Source organism: Hemiscyllium ocellatum, chromosome 14 (assembly GCF_020745735.1).
Source record: "Hemiscyllium ocellatum isolate sHemOce1 chromosome 14, sHemOce1.pat.X.cur, whole genome shotgun sequence".
Classification (NCBI taxonomy): Eukaryota; Metazoa; Chordata; class Chondrichthyes; order Orectolobiformes; family Hemiscylliidae; genus Hemiscyllium; species Hemiscyllium ocellatum.
In genome coordinates, this window is record NC_083414.1 from 65,207,077 (window position 1) to 65,231,039 (window position 23,963).

The following is a 23,963-nucleotide window of genomic DNA, read 5'->3' on the forward strand; positions in this document are numbered from 1 at the left end:
ACTTTTGCTCAGATTTACTCATGTCAGGAGATGAATAAAAGCAAATACTGCAGATGCTGGAGAAATTAGGCAGGTCTGGCAGCATCTGTGGAGAGAGAAAAACAGAATTAGCAGTTTGTTCTGCCTTTGACGAAGAGTCGTATTGGACTGAAAATGTCAATTCGGGAAGTTAATCTTTGATTCTTGGAGATTTTAGGACAATCTGAGGGGTTGTGAATCAGTTGCCTTCCAGTGTTACGGCTTAATTACATAATTGTCTATTTTTAAAGATGACCCTGCCTTAAAGGCACTAAGTCCTAATTTTTCATACTGCATTTCTCTGACATGAAGTTCTGTTTGATATCCAGCACAGGCACAATGGGTCGATGTAATAATTCTGTGATCATGTGATCCTACACTCTCTATTACTGCAGTTATAAACACTGGAGCTCAAAGTGCACATTCCTCAATCTAAAGAGAAATTCAGGGTTATAAGAATGTTGCTCCCATAGATTTTTACCAAATATATGGAATTCTCTGCCAGAGAAGCTCTTGTTGGGAATTCCGACACAGATGTCAGCACTTATGGTTCACTTTCCTAGTCCGTAAGGCACTGAATCCCCAATCCCTCGTTCAAAGCTCTGTGTCCCGAGATTCCCCCTCAGGTGTTAGTTCTGGGTTTGCCGATTAGATTCCCTACAGTGTGGAAACAGGCCATTTGGCCCAACAAGTCCACACCGACCCTCCAAAGAGTAACCCACACAGCCTCCATTTCCTTCTGACTAACACAATGGGCAATTTAGCCTGGCCAATCCACCTGACCCACACATTTTTGGACTGTGGGAGGAAACTGGAGCACCCAGAGGGGAGACAGGGCGAATGTGCAAACTTCACACAGACAGTCACCCAAGGCTGGAATCGAGCCCGGGTCCCTGGTGCTGTGAGGCAGCAATGCTAACTACTGAGCCACTGTGTCATTGTAAATTCTGATGGCGTCTATCCCTAGAATTCAATCAAATGACCTCTCAATCTAAGTGTCCCACCTCCCTGTAGCTATTGGTTACCCTGATATACAGGGAGTGAGTGGTTAGTTAAAAGGCACTGCTAGAGTGGGTGTTGGGCATGGATTATGGCTTTCAAATGAGAATCAAAAGGTTATCAGGACAGCCAGTGGAAAAGTCGGAGAAATTGGGTTTGGGGGTTGAGTCGTTCTCGCAGACAGCAGGTATGGACAGGACAGTCCCATTCTGAGCTGTAACCTTCTGATCATTTCCAAGTGCATCATCACGGTCCAAGTAGGAAATGGGCCTACTCCTTGTATCCAATGGTATCAATCTCAATCTTCAGTCAAACAGGTTTTAATTCCCATTTCCATTATTTCTGAAAGTAAAAAAGCAAAAGTGTACAAAGAGAATAGCAGAACAAACTGTTAGTGATGTTAGTTCCCTGGATTCGGTTCTTGGAGATCTTAGCTCACTACTGGAGGTTTGACGACCCTGCTTCAGCCCCAAATCATTGCACAGTGCATGTAGCCATATTCAACCCTTCGGAAAGACCAGTCTCTTTTTTATTTGTATGACTTCCTTCCTGATTGTGAGTTGACACTCTCTCTCTCTCTCTCTCTCTCTCCCCCTCCCCCTCTCTCTCCACCTCTCTCACCTTCCATAGCTCTAGTACCAGCCAGTTGTTCTCCTCCTTCATCCGGCACATCAGGTTTCAGCTCCCAGAACACAAACACGCTGACGCGCAATATTCTTCCCATGAGCCCGCGAGCAACTATGATGAGGCGGAGAATGAGAAGGAAAGAGTATAAAAGTTCACGTGAGTCTCTTTATTGTCTTTCACTTTCAAAGCTGACATCTCTTGATTTCTGTCAGTCAATAAAATAATTCAATTGATGTAGAGCATTCGTGCTCTGAAATTATGACAATCATATGGCTTATAATATTAATTTGTGCTTACTATTATCTAGTAACGTTACACTTGCAATTATTGGTCATAAGCAGTTTCTTTGTTATGAAACTGTTTCTCTCTCCACAGATGCTGCTTGACCTCCTGAGTACTCCCAGTATTTTCTGCTTTGGTTTCAGAATCTGTCTACAGGGTTTTGTTTTGTATTATCTGTCTGAAATTCAGCCACAACATTAACCCCCTTGAAAAACTGGTGACTGTGTTTTGCTAAAACACTACAGGGATGATGAGTGTATGTTGCAAGCTTCAAAAGCAGTGGTGATGTCAGGGATAGGGAAGGTATCGGACCTAGGTTGAAATTGTTTATGATCACTTACAGCAAGTGTGCCTTATTAGGATTAGCTGAAGGCCACAAAGACCATGAATGGATTTGGTCAAGAGTAAATGTTCATAAATCAAAGGGGTCACTAAGTACAGTTAAGAAGAAAGAGATAGTCAAATCTGGACTACTAAGCCTTGACAGTTTCACCCTGAAACTGCAGAAAGTTGTGAACCCAGCCCAGACCATCGCACAAGCTAACCTTCCATCCATTGGCTCCATCTACACTTCTCAATGCTGCAGAAAGGCAATCGACATTATCGAAGAGCCCTCCCACCCCGGTTATAATCTCTTCCATCAGGCAGAAGATACAAAAGCATAGACACACGTACCAACAGATTCAAGAACAGCTTCTTCCCGCTGTTTTTAGATTTCTGAATGAACCTCTGCAGCCATAACTTGGTATACCTCGCTCTGTTCAATCACCCTCTGATCTTTGCATGGTATGATCTGTCTGTACTGCATGCAAACCTTTTCACTTACTTAGGAACATGTCACAATAATGAATCAAAACAAACATTTGAAGGAGAAATTGAAAGTAAAACCAGAAGGGAGATGGGATGCATAGACAACATTGACAGGTGGAGTGAGGGAGACTTACAGGAAGCGGGATGATACTAACAGCCTCACTAAAGCTGTCAACAAGCAAATAAGCACTTTTATCAATTACAGCCAGTTAAAAATCACCCAATACCAGGTTACACGCCAACAGGTTTATTTAATCAGCTACCTGATAATGGAGCAGTGTTCCAAAAGCTAGTACTTCCAAATAAACCTGTTGGACTATAACCTGATGTTGCGTGATTTTCAATTTTGTCCACTTCAGTCCAACACTGCCACCTCCACATCACAGTTACAATAAGAGCATTTTGGAAATAATAGTACATCTTATTAATTGCTGTCTGGAGACTGTTCGTCTAAGAGATGGCAACACAACCTAGGGCCAGCCAGTGAGGATATTCTCGTAGACAACCCCAGTAACTGGATATCAAGGACAAATTGCTGGTCCCGAACTTCAATAAACCGATCAGGGAGTGAACAGATTCACGATACTGTGTTTAGGTAGAAGGTTAATAGGAAAGTCTGGACCGAGATGGTTGAAAACAGAAATGCATGCAGGTGGAGACACTTTTTAAAAACAAAATTGAAAAGCCCCAAAAAAGCAAGTACGATTCATGAAGAGAATCTAGTTTTAACAAGAATAAAGGAAACCTGGGATAATAAAAGGTTTGATAGCTGTTTTCAAATTCAAATTATTTAAAGGAATTCCTTAGGACTAGCAATTTTCACTCTAGAGGGGTGAAAGCTGGGGCTAGAATCCAGAGTCAGAGCAGAACCAGAAAACCTCTGATATCTTGGTCAGTGAGGTTACGGTCACCCTCCTTTTCTGTATGAACGTACCGACTAGTAGTAACAGTAAGCCATCCTGTGGTTGGAAGGGGTTAGTATTTTTTTCTGTGGCTTGGATGTTCCTTGCTATGTATGAGCTAAGCTTGAAAGTCATCTAAGTCGTACTGCACCTGGACATGAACTGCTTGAATAGTTGAGGGTTTGCTAATGGTGCTGAACATTATGCAATCATCCATGAGCGTCCCACTCCTGACCCTGATGAGGAAAGGTCATTGATAATATGCGTGGGTTTCCTCCGGATGCTCCGGTTTCCTCCCACAGTCCAAGAATGTGCAGGTTAGGTGAATTGGCCATGCTAAATTGCCCGTAGTGTTAGATGAAGGGGTAAATGTAGGGGAATGGGTCTGGGTGGGTTGTGCTTTGGCGGGTCGGTGTGGACTTGTTGGGCCGAAGGGCCTGTTTCCACACTGTAAGTAATCTAACCTGTAAGTAATCTAATCTAATATAGCTGAAGGTGTTTGGGCCAAGGATGTCCTGGAGCTCATTTGATTGATGTCCAACAACTATGACATTTCTCTGACTCCGACCAGCAGAGGGTATTTATCCTGATTCCTATTGACTCTAGGTTTCTCGGCTTCCTTGGTGTCGCACTGGGCCAACTGTTGCCTCAGTCTCAAGGGTACCTCTCTCACCTCACCTCTGGACTTCAGATCTTTTGACCATGTTCAGATCAAGGCTAAAATGGGGTTTGGAAGTCAGTGGAACCCAAGTTGAACGTTGAGGAATGGATTATTTGATGATTGTGTGCTACTTGATAACATAGTGATGTTCAAAAATAGACTGGTTAGATGGAGTGGCTTCAGCACTGCAACTGGAAAGTTACCAAGGATCCTAGACTTTGCAGTATCCAGTGCCCCAAGCTGTGTGAATCAAATTGCTTGAAGATTGGAATGTGTAATGCTGGTCACCTCTGCTGGAGGCCCTGATCAGTGATCCTCTTGGCACTTCTGGCTGGATGGTTACAAATGTTTCGGCCTTGTCTTTTGCACTGATGTGCTGGGCTGTGCCATCATTGAGGATAGGGATGTTTGTGCACCTGACTGTTCCCATGATGTATTTAACTGATCAATGCTATTCTTAATGGGTTGGATTACAGAGCTGTGATCTATCTGTAGCATGCCGCTTCCACAGCTTCCCCAAGTTGGTAGCATGCATCTAGACTGAGCACTGCACTGAACAGCATCCTTCATTGAGCCAGCAATGCTCTCCAGGCTTCTTGGTACTGGTAGAGTGGAGGATTACACATTGTGCTCAAATACAATTCTGCCATTCCTGTGGCCCGCAGCACCTCATGGATGTTCAGTTTTGAGTTTCTGAGTTGGGTCTGAATCTATTCCATTTTCCATTGGATAAGGCACAGGCTATAAGAGCAGATTAGAATCTGGGAATTCTCCAGTTAGTAGAATGACTCCGGTAAGTTGTGATTCCCCAAAGCCTGTTCACCACCTACAAGGCACAAGTCAGAAGTCTGCTGGAATGCACTCTACATGGCCAGCGAAGTACAGCTCCAGCAACACTCAATGCGCTGGACACCATCCTGGACAAAACAACCAGCATGACTGTTACCCAATGCACCAGCTTCAACATTCACTCCCTAGACCCTGTCATTGCAAAAACTATGTCGTCTACAATGTGTATTGCAGCAATCTACCAGGGCTGCTTTGACAGCACCTTCCAAATCTGTAACTTCTAAGGTTAGCAGATATGTAGGAGAACCACCACCTAAATGTTCCTCTCCAACACATGCACTGTCCTGACTTGGGATTATATAGTTCCTTCACTGTTACTGGGTCACAATGCTAAAGTTACCTTCTTAACCCACATGGACTGCAGCCGTTGAAGAAGGCAGCTCATCGCTATCTTATTGACGTCAATGCTAACCTTGCAGTGATGCCCATGTCCCATGAATGATGAGTAAAATACCGGCCACAAGCCCAATTTGACAGGCAAGTTCTTCAAATCTTGGCAACTGCTTCCAAGATTAAGGAACTCTTGGTGACGGACATTGAAGTCCCCTCTCCAGAGTCTATTGTGTGAGAGCTCAGTGGTCTCTCCAAGCAGTGTTCAATATGGAGGAGTACTGATTCATCAGCTGAAGGATGGAAAGGCTGGTGATCAGCAGGAAGTGACCTCATAATATCCAACATCAATGTCAATGACTTTCTGGATCTCTCCCTGACAACTGATGGCCATGTGGCACCATGTTTGGTTCTGATCTGTCTGTGGTACAGGCCAGAGACAGTGACAGTGATGGCAGTGTTTGGGAAATTGGCTGATTCAGTCAGTGTGATGAGATCAGGCTGTTGGCTGACTAGTCTGTGGGACAGCTCGGATGAATGAAAACAATCCTGCTGCTGTGAAGAAGTGCAAAGGAACTGTCCCAGAAACCTGGTCCACTAATTGCCCCTCAACCGATGTTGAAAATGGGCAGTTAGGGCCTTCATTTCATTGGGGCCTTGCTGTGTGCAAATTGGCTGTATTATAACTGAGAATACAATTCAAAGGACAGCATTGAGTCTGAAATCCTTTGGGATGTCCTGACATTATGATAGGCTTCACAAAAGGACAGGTTATTAGTTCCTATGATGCCCATTACTTATATAAAGGAAGAGCCAACACTTTACACCATTCACATTGCATTTTTGTTCATTAAAGGGAAGTAATGTTATAACACACCACCGGAGCAGGTGAAAGTCCTGGTCTAAAAGTAGGGATACAGATAAGTTCTGAGTAAACTGTTCAGAGATGTTATTACACATCTCTGGGCCAGGTTAGCTCAGAGGCAGGGTCACTACCACTGCACCAGAAGAGCCTGAAATGAGTTGGACTTGGGAGTTCTTCGTCCTGCCTTGGTCTTTGTGAAGTGAGGTTCCTCACCGCTGGAAACAAGGAGAAGGTGGGAAGTTAATAGTCATGTGCCTCACAGCAGCTGGCAGAGCCGGTGGTGAGGCGTTACCCCACAGTTCCCTCTCCCGTTAGAGCAGAGTGCTGCTTGCTGAGCAGAATTTTCAGTTGGACAGTTTGTATCTTCGGTAACTGCCACTTGCAATATTAGCCACAGTGACGCTACCCCAGTTAATTGGTAAGGTTTCTGAGCTGTAAAATCTGCCAGTTAACATCAGCATTTTAATAATGGAAGATATAATCCTGGGGATGCTATTACCGTTCATGAAATTACTGTTGTTATCCCACAGGCTCTGCTTACATGACCACAGTCTTTGGTTATGACATTGTGTTCTGTGAAGCTAAGCAAGTACTTTGAGATGAAAAAATCTCACAAGCTCGGATTCGAACCTGGCTATTGCCAGTCAGCAGAAAGACATCTTGTGAGTCTATGGGATTGAAACCAGCATGAAGAGAAGGATTGGAAAAATGCAAAACTGCTCACGTATGAGTCACACCTCTACTCAATCCTGGCTGCCAGTGCAGTGTGGCATTGAGTAAGTGCTGTACTGTTGACACTTTCTTGGATGGAGATGTTAAACTGAAGCTACATTTTCCCTCTCTGATGGACATGATACATCCTGTGGCACCATTTTGTAGTAGAGCAAGGAAGCCACTAAAACTGATTGATTTATTGTTGTCACATGTACAGAAGTACAGTGAAAAGTGTTGTTTTGCTTGCTATGCAAGCAGGTCGTACCATCCAAAGTGCATCATGGTAGAGGAACAGAGCGCAGAATGCAGTGTTGCAGCCGTACAGAGACAAATCAGAATTAACATGTGAGAGGTCAGTTCAAAGGTCAGCAGGGAAAAAGCTGTTCTTGAATCGATTTGTTCGTGTATTAATACTCTTTACTTTGACATTATCACCTTGCAGTGTTTGGGGCTCTGGTGTGCACAAATTAGTCACCACTTTTTTTTTATACCAGTGACTCCAAATCCAAAGTCATTAGCTTTGGGATGCCCTTGTGTTGCACAGGAACTAAAGTAATCAAGTCTTTCTTTCCCAAATGGCAGAAGTTGTCACGAGTTTCACCTTTCCAATAATTTCCACACGCCCAGGGAGAAACAACTGACTTATATTTAAGTGGCTGGATTAGTGGTGCTGGAAGAGCACAGCAGTTCAGGCAGCATCCAAGGAGCAGCGAAATCGACGTTTCGGGCAAAAGCCCATCATTTAAGTGGCACCTTACAATGTCTTGAAAGAATCCAAAAGCTACACAGCCAATGAAATACGTTTTGAGGTTGTACTACTCTTGCCTTGAGGCAAGCGTAGCAACAGTTTGCACTCCACAAGCATCTACAAACAGAACTGGCATAAGTGACCAGTTTGTTTGTACCAGCTGTGCTAGACAACTTAGCAATGTTGTTGACATGTTCTGTGAATTCCCCTTTTCCTAATGGGATCTATTGCCTCCGAATACGTAGGCAGAAGGAGTTTTCCTCAGTTTGTCAATTGCATCGAAAGGATGAGGCACCTCCAACAGTGCAGCACCCCCCTCAAATACAGCACTGAAAACTGAACCCACCATCTTCAGATTAGGAGGACTGACCGTCAGTTACTAGAACAGCCTGCCAGTTTAGTCACGATGGCATTGTAGAAAAACAAAGCCAGTATATTTGATCTCATTACGCTATCACTTTGGAATCGTAGTTTTTTGTCATAATGATGGATTAGTTTTAACTCACTGTATCATCACCAAAGTCACCAAATTTGGAAAATGGGATGAACTGCTATGTTTAGTTGCCAAGAGGCTGGACGAAGGACTACAAAATGGCTGGCCAAGTAACAGGAGTAAAAATGGAAGCAAGGCAAACGAACAATTCTAGATTGAAGTTCAGCAGTTAGAGTCAGCAGAAGGGTGCTATACTATTCAGAAGTTCAGTTCACCAAATTGTGTGTATAATTGATGCCCGTTGAGTCTGTGTAGTGTCTTAACTGATGAGCAGCAATTATGAAGAGTGATTAAGTAAATTGGGCCATGTTCTTACTGGCAAAGAGGAGGTTGGCAGGTGACATGATTGCAGTTTTTAAGATTCTGAGGGGACCACATTACGTGACCATCAGCCTGACTTTGTCTCCATAAATAGAACCAGAGGATGCTGCCAGGATAAATGTAGAAGTGCTCAGCAACCACCAGGAAGATTGTAAGTTAACTAGATAGACTGAGGCCCTTTTGTGTCGATTTAACATGTTGTTGAAATGCTTAACGTTTACCTGTCGGCTCATCAAAACGCTGTGATTCAAAGGGCTGGAAAAGTGAATTGTTTTTGGAAGCACAGTGACTATTGACACACAGGCAAACGCAGCAACTGAGCAAGTGTCAGTGATATCCCTGTGTACCTCTGTGAGATGAATGACTAGTTGAGCTGTGAGCATGGGTGCAGTCAGTTGTAGCAAGAATGGTGTTCAGCTTTCAGGCTGAACTTGCTGTAAAAATGTCCTTGGAGGTTTAGCAGCCTGCACCCTCCCTCAGTTATAAACAAGCAGACTTTATTTGCTTATGTAAAAAGTGCAGCGTTGCAAGCATTCACATTTTGTCTTGGTTTACTGTGGATTATAATAAAGTTTACGAGCTTTTCTGTCAAACACATTTGTTTGGAAAGGTGCATTTCCATCAGTTGGATCATGGTGAGGAAGGAGAGTTAAAATAACCCCCGTCAGTACTCATTATGTATGAAAGGCATCAGGGACCCTGTCAGTTTAAGTGTGTGTTTTAATTTGACTGCCATGTTCACTGACTGTTCCCAGCCATTAATATCATTAGCACAAAATTAAATCAGTGGAGAAAATAAATTAAAGTTAATCAGCATTTTTTTTTCCTTAAAGAGCAACCATATCAAGAGTTCCTTTGGAGCTTTTGCTGGCTGAGAGAGAGGGAATGAAGTTTATCGGTTGCTGTTTGTAAGGGCCTTTTTAGCTCACCGTTACTGCTACCGAACACACACTTGTGCCACACAGGAAAGACTCGTCCTTTACAGGCGACTGAAATACTTTGGGAAGTGTAGCCAATGCTCTGGTGTGGAGAAACAAGGCAGCCATCTTGCACACAGCAAGATCCCACACCAGCATCAAGATAATGATGGGATTACCTGCCTTTCAGTGATGCTGCCTGGTGGATTGACACTGGTAAGGGGAACCCCCTCCCCCCCGCTCTTCTCTGAATTATAAGGTTTGTTTGCACTCAGTTCATCCATGGTATGGTCCTTTGACAATGCAGTATTCCCTCAATATGTCACATTGATTAGACCGTAGGATATGGGAGCAGAATTAGGCCATTTGGCCCATTGAGTCTGCTCCAACATTCAATCCAATTTCCCTACCTCAGTCTCCTGTCTTCTCCCTGTAACCCTTGATCCCCTTACTAATCAAGGACTCTTTCTTAAAGACATTCAATGACTTGGCCTCCACAGCACTCTACAGCAATGAGTTCCACAGATTAATCAACCTTTGGCTGAAGAAACTCCCCCTCATCTCATATCAACAGAAATGTCCCTTCACTCTGAGGCTGTGCCCTCGGGTCCTAGTCTGTACGACTAGTGGAAACAACTTCTCCATGTCCAATCTATCCAGGCCTCTTGGTTTTCCTAAATTTCAATCAGATTCCTCCTCATCCTTCTAAACTCCATTGGCTACGGACGCAGAGTCCTCAACCATTTCTCACACGTCAAGCCCTTCATCCCCACGATCATTCCTGTCATCCTCCTCTGGAGATGTCTCCAATCCCAGAACGTTCTTCCTTAGATACGGGGCCTAAAACTGCTCAGAGTATTCCAAATATGGTCTGGAACTAACTGTATAGTCCAGGGATCCCTGGGAACTCATCTATCCATGATCAATTTCATTCAGCAGACATGTGTACAGACCTCAGTTCCCAGGCTCCTGGCTTGGGGATAATGATAGAAAGAGGCAGGGAGAAGGACAAGTCTGAACAAAGCAAAAGCTGGGAAGTTAGGAGGTGAGGGCTTTGTGGTGGGCTGGTTGAGAATGGGTCTTCTCTGCTCAGCACCCAACATGAAGTCTCACTGGGGCTCCTGGACAATGCTGACGAACTGTTGCACATGTTATGCCAAAGCCACGAGTCTGACTGATGTTCAGTGCTACTCTTTCTGCCCTCTAGTGTCACTGACTTCGAGCACAATAGGCCCGGGAGGACAAATCGTCCACACGGAGACAACGGAAATCTTTCTGAAAGGGGATCCGCTGAATGGATTTGGTTTGCAACTTCAGGGAGGAATCTTTGCCACCGAACCCCTCTCGTCTCCACCACTCGTACGGTTTATAGAACCAGACAGTCCTGCTGAAAGGTTAGAACGCACCACTTGACATTGTTGCGCGGCAAACGCTAATGAGAACATGGGGCTAGAGGAGGGCAGCTTACATTTCTTTAAGCACCTTTAACACGGTGGAGCCTTCCAAAGAGCAGTATTCCAAATTAGAATTGGAATCAGAAGCTATGAGATGGGTGAGAAAGGTAGGATTTAAGGAGCACTTTAAGGGAAGCAAGCTGGAGAGGCAGGGACATTCCTGAAGGGAATCACAACAAGTTGAAGGTCTGGCCCCGAATTTTGGGGCAATTGAACCCGGGAGGCTGTAGAAGCCAGAGCTGGAAGAGAGCAGAGATTTCCGCGGGTGATACGGCTGGAGGACTTGGAGATGGAAAGGCCGTTGGGGGGAATGAGGCACACAGTAACAAACCATGTGAGGAGGTGCTGATGTGACAGAATATTCATGTGCTTCACTGGTACTGTTCACGCCTTGGTTGCCAACTCAGCAACAGGGAAATTCCATCAAAGTGAAATACTGTTGAGTAAATAAGGTACACCAATTTGTTCAGCAATTAGTTAGATGTGTTAATTATTATGATTAACAGTCTATATATTTTCCATTATGATTCATTTGCAGATTGAGTAAAATTACTACCTGGCATTGAAGGGACCATGTAGCATCAGCAGTTTGCATTGAGTTGCAGCTACATGACACACTCACATTATTTCCGATTATTCATTCCAAATGACGGCTGACTGCAATCCCGAACCAGAGATTATGGACTTAATGCCACGCCACACAGGAGGGTCTACTCTTGGAACCTGACCGTGTATTGTTTCAGCGTGGGAGTGCTGGTGCCCAGGTTATTTCATTGGATGTTGTCCTGGGGTGGGCGCAGGCTGGTGCCCAGGCTGACCACTCCCAGTGCAGCATTGAGGGGATGCTGTAAGAGTGAAGGTGCCATCTCTCAGATGAGCCTTTCGAACAAGGACCTCATCTTCCCTTACAGGAGGATGCAAGACAGAAAGACTCTGTGAGATGGACGCGCAACCCTTGACTAACTCTGGAAGTTAAGCGTCATATCAAGTTGGAAGACAATAAAGTACAATATTTGTACTATAGTGGTACATCAGAAGATTGGGCATATTTTGGAATCCAACAATAATAAGGAGGGAGAAATTAGAGAATGATAGATAAAAACACAAAACCAGTGAGAGAGATTTTCTGCAAGTGACTAAAGTGAGCATTGACTCTGTAGTGAGTGAGACTAGAGTAAATCATGGCAACCAGGAAAGGATGAAAGCATTGGGAAGTTATTTTGAATTTGTCTTCCCACCGGAAGAGACAAAAGTCATCCCAAACATTCTGGAAAATTAAGACACAAAAGGGGAAGGAAGAACCGAAACAATCGTAGTCACTGGGAAAATTATACATCCTAAAATCTGACAAGTTCCCTAGAGGTGACTACCTGCATCCCAGAGTCTTACAAAGAAATGGCTGAAGAGATATTAGATGGATTCGTTGCAAACTTCCAAAATTCCCTAGGTTTAACAGTAGGTTCTAGTTTTGGATGAAGGTTTGCTCGCAGAGCTGGAAGGTTTATTTCCAGACGTTTCGTTACCCTACTAAGTAACATCTTCAGTGGGCCTCAGGCGAAGCACTGCTGAAAATTCCTGCTTTCTATTTATATGTTTGGGCGTCTTTGGGTTGGTGATGTCATTTCCTGTGGTGATGTTATTTCCTGTGGTGAAGTCACTTCCTTTTCTCAGGGATGGTAGATGGGGTCTAACTTGATGTGTTTGTTGATAGATTTCCAGTTGGAATACTGTGCTTCTAGGAATTCTCATGTATGTCTTTGTTTGGCTTGTCCTAGGATGGATGTGTTGTCCCAGTGGAAGTGGTATCCTTCCTCATCTGTATGTAAGGATACTAGTGAGAGAGGGTCATGTCTTTTGGTGGCTAGTTGGTGTTCATGCATCCTGGTGGCTAGTTTTCTGCCTGATCGTCCAGGGTAATGCTTGCTACAGTGCTTGCACGGTATTTTGTAATTGACATTAGTTTTACTTTTTGTCTGTGTAGGGTCTTTCAAGTTCATTAGCTGCTGTTTTAGTGTGTTGGTGGGTGTGTGGGCTCCCATGATGCCAAGAGGTCTGAGTAGTCTGGCAGTCATTTCTGAGATGTCTTTAATGTAGGGGAGAGTGGCTAGGTTTTCAGGACGTATTTTGTCTGCTTGTTTGAGTTTGTTGCTGAGAAATCAGCAGTTTGTGTTCATTGGGTACCCGTTCTTTTTGAATACACTGTCTAGGTGATTCTCCTCTGCTCTGCGTAGTTCCTCTGTGCTGCAGTGTGTGTTGGCTCATTGAAATAATGTACTGATGCAGCTTCATTTATGGGTGTTGGGATGATTGCTTCTGTAGTTTAATATTTGGTCCGTATGTGTTGTTTTCCTGAACAGCCAATGGGGAACTTCAAACCAGCGTCTACAGGAAAACAACACATATGGACCAAATATTGCAATCATCCCAACATCCACAAACGAAGCTGCATCCGAACATCATTTTAATGAGCCAACACACAGTGCAGCACAGAGGAACTACGCAGAGGAAAATCACCTATACTGTGTATTCAAAAAGAATGGGTACCCATTGAACACAGTCCACCGATTTCTCAGCAACAAACCCAAACAAGCAGACGAAACACGTCCGGAAACCCTAGCCACTTTCCCATACACCAGAGACATCTCGGAAAGGACTGCCAGACTACTGAGACCCCTTGGCATCATGGTAGCCCATAAACCCACCAACCCACAAAAACAGCAGCTAATGAACTTGAAAGACCCTACACAGACAACGAGCAAAACTAATGTCATTTACAAAATACTGTGCAAGGACTGTAACAAACACTACCTTGGACGAACAGGCAGAAAACTAGCCACCAGGATACATGAACACCACTTTGGTTGGGACAACACATCCGTCCTAGGACAAGCCGAACAAAGACAAGCACGAGAATTCCTAGAAGCACGGCATTCCAACCAAGAACTCTATCAATAAACACATCGAGTTAGTCCCCATCTACCACCCCCTGAGAAAAGGAACAGAAACTGACTTCACCAAAGGAAATGACATCACCAACCCAAAGAAATCCAAACATATAAATAGAAAGCAGGAATTTTCAGCATTGCTTCGCCTGAGGCCCACTGAAGATGTTACCTAGTAGGGTGACGAAACGTCTGGAAATGAACCTTCCAGCCCAGCGAGCAAACCTACATCCAAACCTGGAATCTACTGTTAAAAAGATAGTAGCAGACATTTGTAATACTATATCGGGCAAATTCACATGTATTTGTGAAAAGGAAAACATATTTAACTAATTAACTAGCAGGTTCTTTGAGGAAGTATCAAACAAGATGGATAAAGGGGAACCTTGGAATGTTGTTTATTTGGGTTTTCAAAAGGTAGTCAGTAAGATGTGACCACAAAGGCTGCTGCACAAAGTAAGAGCATATTGTAGGAGCTAATATATTAGCAAGGCTGGAGGCTCGGTTAGCTGACAGAAAGGAAACAGTAGAGATAATTAGGTTGGCAAAGTGTAACTAATGGAGTGCCACAAGGATCAGTGCTGGCAGCTGAACTGTTTACAATCGATGTCAATGATGTGTATGAAGGGATTGAATGTATGGTTGCTAAATTTGCCAATGACACCAAGACAGCCAGGAAAGTAAGTTGTACAATAGATTAAGCAACTGGGGAAAGTGTTGGAATATAATGGGAGAAAATTTGAACTTAGACACTTTTTAGCCAGCAGAGTGGAAGGGCAGGATTTAAGTGGAGGGGGAAAGCCTGCAGAAATCTATGGGACAAAAAAACATCTGCGTGTCCTGGTCCATGAGTTGCAAAATGTTAGCGTGCAGGTGCAGCAAGTGAAGTGAAAGGCAAAGGAAATGTTGTGCTTACTGAAAGGGAACCAAATATAAATGTTGGGAATTAGTGCTGTATAGGGTCTTGCTGAGAACACATCAGGAGCATGGTGCATAGTTTTTGTCTTTTACTTAAGAATAGGTACAATTATGTTCGAAGCAGTTCAGAGAAGATTCACTCAGCTGATTGTGTGATGAAGGGGTTTGTGTATACATGGTTGAATGGAGAAGAAATAGAACTGATCTTACTTGAGCCCTTTATGGCCCTAAGGGCAGGTGCTGAGAGGATGTTTCCCCTTTTGGGAGGGTCTACAGTTCGGGAACACAGTTTCGTAATTAGGATACTCCCATTTGTGGTTGAGGTGAGGTGAACTCTTTTCTTCCCTCAGCACTGTTGGCCTGTGACAATCTCTTCCCCAGAAAGCGGTAGGAACTGGGAGATCAAATTTATTCAAGCTGAGTTCGATCAACCCTTTTGTTTTATTGACAGAGAAAGACAAGGGATATGGGGGGTACAGACAGGTAGTTGGAGCTAAGGTCAGAGTCAGATTGGTCATGAATGACAGTGAGGTAATGGGGCAAATGCCTACCCCTCCTAATTCTGGTGTTTAATATTCCTGCAGAGTGCAGTGGTGCACAGCTTTACAGCCATCTGAGCTGGATGGCATAGTGAAGAGAGAAGCTTCATATAGTACAAGCATTGTTCCCTTTAAGCGTGTGTGCAGCAATCTCAAAGGAACCACACAATGCTACAAAAACAGACTGCCATTACAAGGATAAATTAGAAGGAATGTTGCACAGCATGACTTTAAAGAAGTGCAGCAAAAATTCTTGAGTACTTTTTAATCCTATAACAACACCTTAAGACAGCATATCTGGTGATTATCACTTTGTAGAATGGCTAGCATTGCAGCAATGACTCGAAATGAGAAGCAGGTATTTAATGGGCTATAATTCTCTTTGGAATTATATTGTTCCTTCATGAAGGGCTGCACGGTGGCTCAGTGGTTAGCACTGCTGCCTCACAACACCAGGGACCTGGGTTCGATTCCAGCCTCAAGCAACTGTCTGTGTGAAGTTTGTACATTCTCCCTGTGTCTGCATGGGTTTCCTCCCACAGTCCAAAGATGTGCAGGGTGGATTGGCCATGATAAATTGCCTCACAGTGTTGAGGGATATGTAGGTAAAGTAGGGGTAAATGTAGGGGAGTGGATCTGGATGGGTTACTCTTCAGAGGGTTGGTGGAGACCTATTGGGCCAATCCCCACACTGCAGAGATTCTCTGAAATGCAAGATTTCCCCCTTGTTCAGCAAGCTCAAGTACTGAACTATGATTTCAGAAAGCATCGGTTCAAATGACACTGTTTCAGTTTCAGGACCTGATTTTTATTAAAACCAATTTGTAACATCTGCAAAAGAGGTAATTTGCGCAGTTCCTTCAGAGATAGAAACGTGCTGTCCTTAGCCGGACTGGCCTTTATCTAGCCACACCAACTCGAGTGAAAACTAAATGAGCTCTCAGGTGGGTTAGCCAGTCAGTTTGAGCAATATGGGAGAGATGGGAAAAGCACCACGAGTAGGAGAGCCGGGGAGTTCTGCAGCCACGGTTTGACCTTCAACAATAAAATAAATAAAATAGATTACCTGGTCATTTATTTTATTGCTGTTTGTGGGATCTTGCTGTTCATACATCTACGTTTCCCACATTCCAAATAGGGTATCGCTTGAAAAGTGCTTAATAGGTTGTACAAGGATATAGGTCATCCTGAAGTCAAGGAAGATGCTGTCTAAATGCAAGTTCTTTCTTCACTGACCTATCAAAAGTTTATTCATTTATTGTAGAGACAGTTTCTAAATTTATGTAAAAGACAAGAATACATGGTTTCTAAGCTGCTCGGTGGAGGGCTGCAGATTCTTACTCATGGGTAACTAAATACCTTTCTCTATCATGTTTCTCTATCACTTTTCTCTGTTCCTTTTCTCTTCCCAAACCATTCTCAACTGGTGCTTTCTGGGTTCAGATGTGGACTTGTGCAGGTGGGCGATCGGGTGCTCTCCATTAATGGCGTGCCAACTGAAGACGGGACCTTGGAGGAGGCCAACCAGCTGTTACGAGATGCGGCTCTCTCCAACAAAGTAACCTTGGAGATAGAGTTCGATGTGGCAGGTATGTGGTAGCTGGGTGTAGTGTGTGAGGCACGAGTGAAGACCTTTTAAATAGAATTCCCATCAGGCAGATCATTGACGTGGCTGGTCGTGGGCAGCTGGCACTAGCTATAGAGCAGTTACTAAAGGTGGTGATAGACTGGGACCGGTAATATGGGGGTATTGCATTGAAACTATGTCTACTGTGGATGAGAGGCCTGATGCCTTTAGTTACCTTGGGCTCTGCCAATCATGCCCGCTAGGGGGCTCTCTCAGCTTATATTTTGGCTCTGTTTGGGACTCATAATGTATTTGCAAAAGTGCTGCCCTTTCTCCTTGATTTATTCATGAGATAAATCATGGATAAGAGCAGTGGGATTGTTCATAATCAGCAATCAGAACTATCTACACTGCGACCACACCTGGAGTACTGTGTGCAGTTCTGGTCTCCAAATTTGAGGAAAGACATTCTGGCTATTGAGGGAGTGCAGCATAGGTTCACGAGGTCAATTCCTGGAATGGCGGGATTACCTTACACTGAAAGACTGGAGCGACTGGGCTTGTATACCCTTGAGTTTAGAAGACTGAGAGGGGATCTGATTGAGACATATAAGATTATTAAAGGATTGGACACTCTGGAGGCAGGAAACATGTTTCCGCTGATGGGTGAGTGCCAAACCAGAGGACACAGCTAAAAAATACGGGGTAGACCATTTAGGACAGAGATGAGGAGAAACTTCTTCACTCAGAGAGTGGTGGCTGTGTGGAATGCTCTGCCCCAGAGGGCAGTGGAGGCCCAGTCTCTGGATTCATTTCAGAAAGAGTTGGATAGAGCTCTCAAGGAGGTGGAATCAAAGGTTATGGAGATAAGGCAGGAACAGGATACTGATTAAGGATGATCAGCCATGATCATATTGAATGGTGGTGCAGGCTCGAAGGGCAGAATGGCCTACTCCTGCACCTATTGTCTATTGTCACACTAGATGGGAATTTTAGGTGATAAATAGGTTTCTTGCTCCTGACATTACAAAGTTGCCGGTGACTTGACCTGGCTCAGAACCTGGCATAATCCATAATGTGTTCTGGTCTATAAAGGCTAAAAACGAGAATACTTCTGCCAGAGTTAAGATTGGAAGTTTGGCTCTTGTGTATGTAAAGATGTCAGATGGACTAAGTCGACCAATATCAATGTGCTGCAAATGTGTTGCTGGTCAAAGCACAGCAGGCCAGGCAGCATCTCAGGAATAGAGAATTCGACGTTTCGAGCACAAGCCCTTCATCAGGAATAAGAGAGAGAGAGCCAAGCAGGCTGAGATAAAAGGTAGGGAGGAGGGACTAGGGGGAGGGGCAGAGGAGATGACCTGGGGGGTGCAGTGAGAGAGGGACTCACTGAAATCCTTGTAGAGGGAGGAAGAGAGCTTCTTCAAGGAAGGCATCCTTGTAAGAGGATTCGCAGTAGGTTAAAATCTTCGAGTAAAAAATGAGGTCTGCAGATGCTGGAGATCACAGCTGCAAATGTGTTGCTGGTCAAAGCACAGCAGGCCAGGCAGCATCTCAGGAATAGAGAATTCGACGTTTCGAGCACAAGCCCTTCATCAGGAATAAGAGAGAGAGAGCCAAGCAGGCTGAGATGCTGCCTGGCCTGCTGTGCTTTGACCAGCAACACATTTGCAGCTGTGATCTCCAGCATCTGCAGACCTCATTTTTTACTCCAATATCAATGTGCCCACAGTTGATGTTGAGAGGTCAAGTGAGTGGCACTGTCCATAGAATCCCTATGGTGTGGAAGCAGGTGATTTGGCCCATCAAATCCACACTGACCCTCTGAAGAACATTACCCCCCTCCCATTTGTGTCTTCATCCATTGCTGCTCTCAGTAGTAGCCAGCTCTGGTTGAACGCCTCCATGGAGATTTCCTGACAGGCCTCTTTCCTCCCAGTAACTCCATCCCATCAAACAGCCTTCCTTCTCCGTCTCTGCTACTTCTACATCCAATCGACAAAACCATCCAAAGAGCATGTTAACCAAAAACAACTTCTCGTTTAGTGATGCTATGTTTTATTTTAATTTCTGGCCTGGTTTGCTTGCAGCAGTACCCGAAGACATGAGGACAATCCTGGTGGGTTCCCGAAGGCCACTGCCACCTGCTGGATGGGAAGTTGGTAGACTTCTCTGGCACTTTAGGAGAGTAGCTGTCCTTCATGTGTGAGCCTAGCTGCAAGTGTTAGACCCCTGCAGTAGAGAGCTGATTGTTTCGTCCAGGGGATGTGGGCATCACTGGGTAGGCCAGCGATTATTTCCCAGCCCTAATTCACGGGAGGGAAATGAAGAGTTACCTATGTGGGCTGGCATGTGGGATGAACCGGGCAGCTCTTTAAAGGGGCTGGCACGGGCCAGGTAGGCCGAATTGCCTTCAGCATTCTTGGCTCCATCTGCTGGACGCACCAGGAATGACACAGTAGAAACCCAGGTAAATGCTACCACGGATCCCAGTGTAGGAACATTTCACACACCCTGTGACATCCTCCTGCTGCAGCATCTTCGAGAAGGAGTGTGCCAGGTGATGTAAAGACACTGCATTAAAGAAATGGACTACACGAAAGCGAAAAACTGTGTTAAACATTCACAGAAAATATTCACCAGTGGAGGAAGAAACAAAGTTTCAGGTCAAATGTCTGAAATGTAGACTCTCTTTCTCTCTCCTCAGATGCTGCCACACCTGCTAGGGCATTTCCAGCATTTTTAAAATTTTGTTTCCGTTTCTGATTTCCAGCATCTGCAGCTTTTTGATTTCGTGTTCTGTATTCATGGAGCGTTTCCAACCATCAGGTGCAGGACGATTGGAAACTAACTTAGGCCAAGCGCAGCACGCTGCACATTTTCTAGGCCTCATTGTCACCGACTCCTGACAACTTACATGACTTCTGCCCTCTTTGTTTCTCTTCCTCAGAATCGGTTATTCCCAGCAGTGGGACTTTTCATGTGAAACTCCCCAAGAAAAGAGGAGTTGAGCTCGGCATTACCATCAGCTGTGAGTATTCTGCTCCCAAACCACCTCACTTTTGTCGTACAGGCATGTGTAAGCTGAGAAGACCCAACTCTGGTAAATTTGTTAGTCAATCTGTGTCCTTCATGCTGAGGGGAAAGTGAGGAATGCCGATGCTGGGAGGGTCTTTCAGTTGCCTCTAGGAATGGTGCAGTTGCTGTTTCTTGTTAAGATGTTAGACGCAGGCCCTGACTCCACCATCAGGTGGATTCACATGACCAGCCTAACATTCATCACTTCACCCAAAAACGCATCATCCAGTCATTTGTTTCAGTGGTTGTTTTGTGGAAGCTGTTGCCTGTTTCATTTCCCACATTACCACAAAAGGGCTGTGAAGTGTTCTGGAATATTCCAAGGATGTGAAACGTATTGTGCAAATGATGGGCAGAACTGCCTCATTCAGCGCTACACTCATTCTATGACAGGTTGCAGTGGGGGGGGGGGGGGGATGGTGGAAGATGGGGCGGTGGTGGTTATAGCATTGTTGAAACGGAGTGGTGAGAAACACTGTGTTTTAAACAGCGGATGTGAAGACTCAGGATGCTGGGGATGTGGAGATACACAGACTTGGCGATGGTTAAAGTGTGTGCTCTGAGCCTAAAACTGAGCAGGATATCTTAAGTTTGTTATGGCTCGGTTCCGTCTGATTAGATATTTGGCAACGGTAATGGAACCAGAGGCTATGAATTTCTTTGAAACCATTTCGGCTCCCTCAGTGCAAGTCTTCCAGCCTCCTATTGTCTACCCTCAGTGTAGGTTGGCAAGCAAATCCACATTTTCTCTTTGCAATTCCGTGAAAAATCAGTGAAGTTACAATAGTGAAGCAGGTTGAAAATATCCGTAGTCTGCTAGAATAATCACGGTTCCAGTTATTTTGATGTTCAGCTGGAGGTTTGGCAAGTTAGCATCCTACACAATGTATCTAGAGTTGAGATTCATCATTAGCCTCCTGATTGCCAGGGGGTAACAGAACTGGAGGTCAAGAGGGAAGCACTTGGTTAAGTGCGGCTCCCTCTGGCATACCGATGTTGGGCTCCCAAAGGGCTGGAAGCAGCTTTGGAAATGTACGCCATTCAGCAACACAATTTCCAGGCTGCCATGATGTTTATCTTTTTATCAGTGGGTCAGGGGTCAGTTGAATCAGTTGAGGATCCCATTCCGAGCAGCCTGTAATTCAGAATGCACCCAGGAGGCTCAGAGCACCTCTTGTTCCCATTGTAAAGCAATCAGCCAAACTGAACCTCTGCAGGGAGATCCAGCCCCTTAATTGCCTTCCTCGCAGTCTTTTGCTCTTTGTTTGTAGAGTCATAGAGCCATAGAGATGTACAGCACAGAAGCAGACCCTTCAATCCAACTCGTCCATGCCGACCAGATATCCCAACCTAATCCAGCTCCATTTGCCAACACTTGGCCCATAAACCTCTGTACCCTTCCTATTCAAATACCCATCCATATGCCTTTTATATGCTATAAATGTACCAGCCTCCACCACTTCCTCTGGCAGTTCATTCCATACACGCACAACCCTCTGCATGAAAGAGTTACCCCCACCCCAGGGAAAAAAACCTTACCAATTCACCCTATCCATGCCCCTCATGATTTTATAAACCTCTATAGGGTCACCCCTCAGCCTCCGACGCTCTAGGGAAAACAGCCCCAGCCTGTTCAGCCTCTCCCAATTGCTCGAATCCTCCAACCCTGGCAACATCTTTGTAAATCTTTCCTGGACCCTTTCAAGTTTCCCAACATCCTTCTAACTGTAACCTCTAGGTTTCTGCAGCTCTCTCTGAATAAGGTGTTCCCAGCAGGGGCTTTACAGCTGATGGACCACACACCACTGCTTCAGAATCTGCAGCCGCCTTCACTCTTTCCCCTCTTGTTTCCATTTGTTGGGCTCGTCTTCATAAAACTGGTTGTCCTTCAAGCCCAAGAGGTGTTATATTTCCCTAAAGCATTTTCACACACTGGTCCCTGGCCTATTGGAGCCATGCTTCCCCTCTCCAGTGGCTGAATGATGGGACCTTGCTATATGGAAGTTGACTGGTTGGATTTTCACGCCAGTTACTATGCCCTGCTGCCCCGTGGGTTCCTGAGGGTACCCTGCGCTGTCTGCTGTACCACCTTTTGGAAGATCTTTCCAAAAGGAGTTCCTGTATTCTGAACCGGTGTATGTGAAAGATTCCACGGTATTTAGTAAAGACATTGGCCAGTAGTCTCCCGTTCCCTAGCATCTCTGGGATGAGTTGGTCGTACTGGGCTGTAGTATTTGTCAACAAAGTTAATGTGTTTGGAGAGTGTGGGTATTCAGTGTATATAAGAAGGTCTTTTGGCTTGACTGATTCATGCAATGTTTTTCCATTCAGCAGCTGTCAGCCGGAAGCCTGGGGATCCACTGATTATCTCCGATATTAAAAAGGGTAGTGTAGCACACCGGTAGGTATCTGCTTGGAAACTGCTGCATGTGTTTGGTCCAACAATGTGGGAGAGTAAGCGGTTCTCCTGGCAATATATTAATGTTCCAGTTTCACCAGGCATATTCGGGCATCTTTCCGAAGAGTGTATTCGGGATAGATGTGGGTGGAACCAGTAAAGGAATTACAGCGTCTGACTCTCCGAAAACTCTGGTGTAAAGGAATGTGCGACTGTCACAGCACTGACAGCCCAGTCGTTGGTACCTAATCTGGGCTTACAGGTGACTCTGGTCTCCCAGTCACCTGGTTAACTCTTAACCTCTCTCTCTGCGGAGCTCCCAGCAAGGCACTCCATTGTGGTTCAACAAGTTGACACAACTGCGATCCCCTCAAAGCAGAGTAGGCTAGACCTCACATAGTGATCTCAGCACTGGCTCCCAAATCCTGAGAGAGCCTGTGTGTGACTCCACACTGAGGTTGAGCTGTGGAAGGTGACAATCCTGTTGCCCTCCTTGCTCCACCCCTTCGGCCCACAATATGGTGCTGAACGTGACACCATTAAGCCTTCGCCTTGTGCATCCTTCCTCTCTTTCCCACGATGTTTCCTCAGTAATATTCCCTTCCTGCTGTCCCCCCACTTTGGAATTTCCCTGGTTAACGAAGGGTGCCTCTAAAGGGTGTTTCTACCCTCTCCCGAGCACAGATATTTGAGCTGGAGAAGCCAGGGTGAGGAAAGTATTTGAAAGCATCAACGACTCAGCCCAGTCCTGCAGTCATTCACCATTCGTGGGCATGGATTTTCCAGCAGAAGCTGCCAAGGGACGACTTGGAACATGGCTGTGGGTTCACATTCCCACGCTAGGCCCAGCAGGCACTGAGCTCAGCTACAGCTGAGTGGGCGGCACAGTGGCGCAGTGGTTAGCACTGCTGCCTCACAGCGCCAGGGACCCGGGTTCAATTCCCGACTCAGGCGACTGACTGTGTGGAGTTTACACATTCTCCCTGTGTCTGCATGGGTTTCCTCCGTGTGCTCCGGTTTCCTCCCACAGTCCAACGATGTGCAGGTTAGGAGAACTGGCCATGCTAAATTGCCCATGTGCATAATTATAGGGTAGGGAAATGGGTGTGGGTAGGTTACTCAATGGAGGGTCGGTGTGGACTTGTTAGGCCGAAGGGCCTGTTTCCATACTGTAGGGAATCTAATCTAATCTAATCACAAAGTGTGTGGGAAGGATAGATTTCTGTGTAATCAGTAAAATTACAGCTTCTGACTCTCAGAAAACAGAAAACTGAGGGGTAGAGGAATGTGCAGGATCAACAAAGATCATTGCAAACCATTTGAGTATGTTCAGAATTGCAAGCATCCTGTGCTAAACAAGCCTTATTCCATGGTGTGTTAAATTTACTGACACTGCTCCCAGTTGTGAGTAGATATGTGGCTCATTTGGCAGCACTCTTGTCTGTCAGTCCCATGTTTCTGGGTTCAGGTCCCAGCCAAGGGCATAAGCATAATAGTCCAGGCTGCAGTCCAGCACAGTGCGGAGGGGATG

General features: G+C 45.1%; 1 protein-coding gene across 1 annotated transcript in view; it reads left to right on the plus strand.

The window, feature by feature from the left end:
- grip2b (glutamate receptor interacting protein 2b) overlaps window positions 1–23,963 on the plus strand; it is a gene marked incomplete at its 5' end in the record, with an annotated part of 257,289 nt that overhangs the window by 186,078 nt on the left and 47,248 nt on the right. The window contains 5 exons of the mRNA XM_060835042.1: window positions 1,648–1,800; window positions 10,744–10,930; window positions 16,833–16,978; window positions 19,907–19,987; window positions 22,369–22,435. Of these exons, the coding sequence (XP_060691025.1) occupies window positions 1,648–1,800; window positions 10,744–10,930; window positions 16,833–16,978; window positions 19,907–19,987; window positions 22,369–22,435 (634 nt within the window). The remainder of the gene's footprint in view (window positions 1–1,647; window positions 1,801–10,743; window positions 10,931–16,832; window positions 16,979–19,906; window positions 19,988–22,368; window positions 22,436–23,963) is intronic.